Source organism: Teleopsis dalmanni, chromosome 1 (genome assembly GCF_002237135.1).
Source record: "Teleopsis dalmanni isolate 2A chromosome 1, ASM223713v2, whole genome shotgun sequence".
In the NCBI taxonomy this organism is placed as follows: domain Eukaryota; kingdom Metazoa; phylum Arthropoda; class Insecta; order Diptera; family Diopsidae; genus Teleopsis; species Teleopsis dalmanni.
Genome location: NC_051846.1, coordinates 226482494 through 226486436, shown reverse-complemented (window position 1 = coordinate 226486436; position 3943 = coordinate 226482494). Strand labels below are relative to the sequence as shown.

General features: G+C 33.9%; 1 protein-coding gene across 1 annotated transcript in view; it reads left to right on the top strand.

Moving 5' to 3' along the window:
* Window positions 1-2654: 2654 nt before the first annotated feature.
* The window catches only part of LOC119667560 (keratin, type I cytoskeletal 9-like), a 2282-nt gene continuing 993 nt past the window's right edge, over window positions 2655-3943 (top strand). The window contains exons 1-2 of the mRNA XM_038076864.1: window positions 2655-2660; window positions 2740-3940. Coding sequence (XP_037932792.1) covers window positions 2655-2660; window positions 2740-3940 — 1207 coding nt within the window. The remainder of the gene's footprint in view (window positions 2661-2739; window positions 3941-3943) is intronic.

Below are 3943 nucleotides of genomic sequence, written 5' to 3'. Positions count from 1 at the left end.
ATATTTTATTATAAACAAATAGGAATCCTTTTTGTTAGGTTTGCTGTTTTATATAATAATATTTTAATAATATTTATTTAAATACTGTATGTATACTAATAATAAACAATAAAACATTTATATTAGCTAATTTAGAATATTTAAAATTATTATTATCTTTCTTAAATTTATTTCAAATCTCAATTGAACTCTCAGATTTATTAATTATAAATAATTTGAGTTTATTAAATTTTCGCTATAGTTTCCATCTTAATTAATGTTGTAAGTCGGTCAAATCCAATTTATATTGCAATGTTTTTTCCGTTAAATTGTTTAAAATAAAAAAGTAATATTTGTTGATTGAACCATATTAAATCATTTTAAAATAAAAAAACAAATAAAAATAATGACATTAATAAAACAAAATTTATATTCTTATTATTTTTTCTATATATAACAAGAAATTTACAAGCATTAAAAGTGCTACCCAAACCATCTTGAAAACCACCACTATATTCTAATATACACCAATTTTTTCAAAACTATCTCAAGAACCCCTGAGATTGAACCAGTCAGATTTCAAGAATTAAGCCTGTAACTGTAAGTTACAGTTAAACCTGTAAGTTCTGTAACTTTTCAAAATTATAGAACTGTTGAAATGCGTGTAGAATTAAGTATAAAAAAATACATCAAATAAGCTTGTAGATATCTATATAGTATATTAATGTGCTTCAAAAGTTCCACCTGCTAACGAAGCAAAATACCTTGATATATCACACGTACACAATTACACTAGCTTAAAGTTGCTATTGATTGCGTACTTTAAGAAAAAAAGAAAGAACTTGACTTAGGATTAAACAGGGTAAGTTACCTTATGGGCTGAAAGTTCGAACTTTCAACTAAAAACAGTAGATGGCCGTACTTTATGAACGTTATCAAAACGATGTATTGCAAAAAGTGGTTAAAGATTCTTTCTTAGTAAAAATTTGTTATTTCTATCAAAACCTTGATATACTATTTGTTATCAACGTGAAACAAAAATACACTAAAGCTCTTAAAGATCGTATAATACGTAACACATGAACTTGTAATAATAATAAAAATCATCATACCAAACTTCTTCTTCTTATTTGGCCTCCTTCTTTTTTAAAGAAAGTTTCGTTTTTTTCCGATGCGAGACTGCTAACCTTGCGATCAACTCCCAACCTGCAGAACCAGATCCCCTGCAAATCTGGAGATAAAATTGGTGTTTAGTAACTAGGGAGTTTCCTCTCTGCTACGTGTTGTCAGGTTATACCGTCTGTGCTCGGTCGCCAGAGCCTTGTATGCGAGAACAGAATGCACCATGTGTGGGTGAGGTACCAAGAGGCACACTTCTGCCCCTTGTATCCCATCGAACCAAACTGTCTGACCAAAAATTATTTGGAAGTTTTTAATTGTTCAGCGTATATTGGAAAAATTGGCGGCTTCCATATCAGTTATTAGCGCCATCAGGTTATAATTTTTTTACACTAGATGTTTAAAAGAATCATGAATTTAGAATGTAGATCATTTTTTAAAACATTTTTATATATGCGACAGCTAAACAAATCAATAATCTTTGGAATAATGATTTGAAGACAAGATCCGAATTACAAAGCAAAGGCTATATCAAAACACCACATTCTTTCTTGAGCAGGGGTTAAAATTCGAAACTTAAATGTCATTCTAATATTCTATATTGCAATTGTAAAAACAATTGATTTTCAAATATTTATCTGATATTGTTCTTAGTACTGGCATTCCATTTTACAATATACAAACATTATACCTATTACTATTACTACAACAAGTATCACTATTCTATCTGTTTTTCATATGGGTAAAAAATGTATAAATACTGGATATGGCCAAAGAGCAATAAATCAATGGACTTCCGTTTTACAAATTTGCATGAACCAAATTCTGAATGAACACTAATCAGATCTTGTATCTGAGTAAGTGATAAGTTAGTACATTCAATTCAAGTTTCTCATTTGATAAGAATTACATATGTGTGATGTTCGACTGGTTAAAATTCATAAGTTCCCATCAAATTAATTACACAATAAAAAGTTAATAGAGTATTAATTTATCCGGCAGCGAAATAAATAATCAATTAATAAAAAAAAACCCATCGTATTTGCCTTAAGCCAAACGAACCAAGCACCAACATAAATCAAGTTTTGAATGGTCAGTTGGAGAAAGACGAGCGAGTGGGAAAAAATGTAAACAGTTACGTTAGATTTTGCTCCACTAAAAAGCCCAGCCGGCTAAGAGCATACACTTAATGAAGTTATTTTTACTTTTTAACAAATGAACTGGAAGCAGCAAACTTACTGAAAAAACCTAATTAGAAAACCTAGCCTGGCCTTTGTAATCCAGTGTAAATTATTTGCTCGAGATGACAGAAAAGTGTCTTGTGCTGAGCAGATATGCGCAGGCGCCAAGTAGTAAATATATTTATTTACTATTCATCATTGAGCAATTATTTGGAGTTGGAGTGTTGGAGCAGCCTACTTATCAACGTCAGCAGCATTTTTCCTATTGTTTTCGTATAAAAGTGCAAGTTTATCGTGCAATTTTTATCAGTTTGAATTTGGAAGCACAACTTACTTTTATTGTTTTTAATTTGGATCAGATACAAAATTTGGAGGATGAAGGTAAGATTGACATTTGAAAACCCATTACAACATTCCCTTCGACATAATGATTAATATTTTTTATAAAAAAAACTGGCAGCTGTACTTATGTGTTTTGGTATCGTTGGTCACCACTTGTTCCGCTGGATTTATTGGCTTGGGAGGCAGCTCAGGAGTTGCCAGCCATAGCGCTGGCTATGGTGGCGAAAGTTCGCATTATTCGCATGGTAGTGGTCAATATTCTGGAAGTGGCGGGCATATTTCTGCAGGAAGTGGACATACTCAGAGCGATGCTGCTATAAAAACAATAAAAATTATACATGAGAGTGCAGGAAACTCAGATCACGCTGGTTATTCCAATTTTGGTAATACGCCTCAAAGCAATTATGGAGTGAATGACCACAGTGGAGGTACAGAGATTAAGACTATTAAGGTAATACATCAACAAAGCAGTGGTGGTCATGGTAATTATGGTGGTGATTATGGTGGATCAAGCTTTGCTGAAACTCATAGCCATGCAAGTCACACTGGTGGAAGTGGCGATGTAAAAACTATTAAAGTTATACACGAACAAGCAGCTGATGGTCACAGTGCAAATTATGCTAGTGCAGCAAATGCAGGTTACAGTCACGGCAGTAGTGCTTCTTCATATAATGCACATAGTGGTAATGCCGAAGTCAAAACAATTAAAGTAATACACCAACAAGCCTCTGGCGGCTTTAGTCATAGCCATAGTCATGGCGGACATGATGGACATAGTAATGGTGGTGCAGCTGAAGTTAAGACTATTAAAGTAATACATGAGCATGGGAGCAGTTCCACTACTGGTGGATATGCCAATGGAGACGGTAATGCAGGTTACAATTATGGAACAAGTACTAATTACGGAAGTCAAAATAATGTTGGCGGTGCGGAAATTAAAACAATCAAAGTCATTCATGAACAAAGTGCTAGAGCTAGTTCTGCTGCTGAAGGAGGTTATTCTTCCGGATATGTTGGTGGTAGTACTGGCACAGGTTTTGCAGTCAATAGTGGCTACAGTAGTGGTAACGTTCACCCCGCTAATGCTGAAGTAAAAACCATCAAAGTGATACACGAACAAAGTGGCCACGGAAGTTTTGGTGGTTATGGAGGTGGTGCCAGCACATTAAATAATTATGGTGGTTCAACCAATAGTGGTACAGAAACAGTCAAAACTATTAAAGTCATACACGAACATAGTTCTGGTTCAGCTGGATATGGTAACAGTGGCCATTCAAATGCTGCCAGTTATGCCAATAGTGGCGCTTACGCGTCCGCTGGTG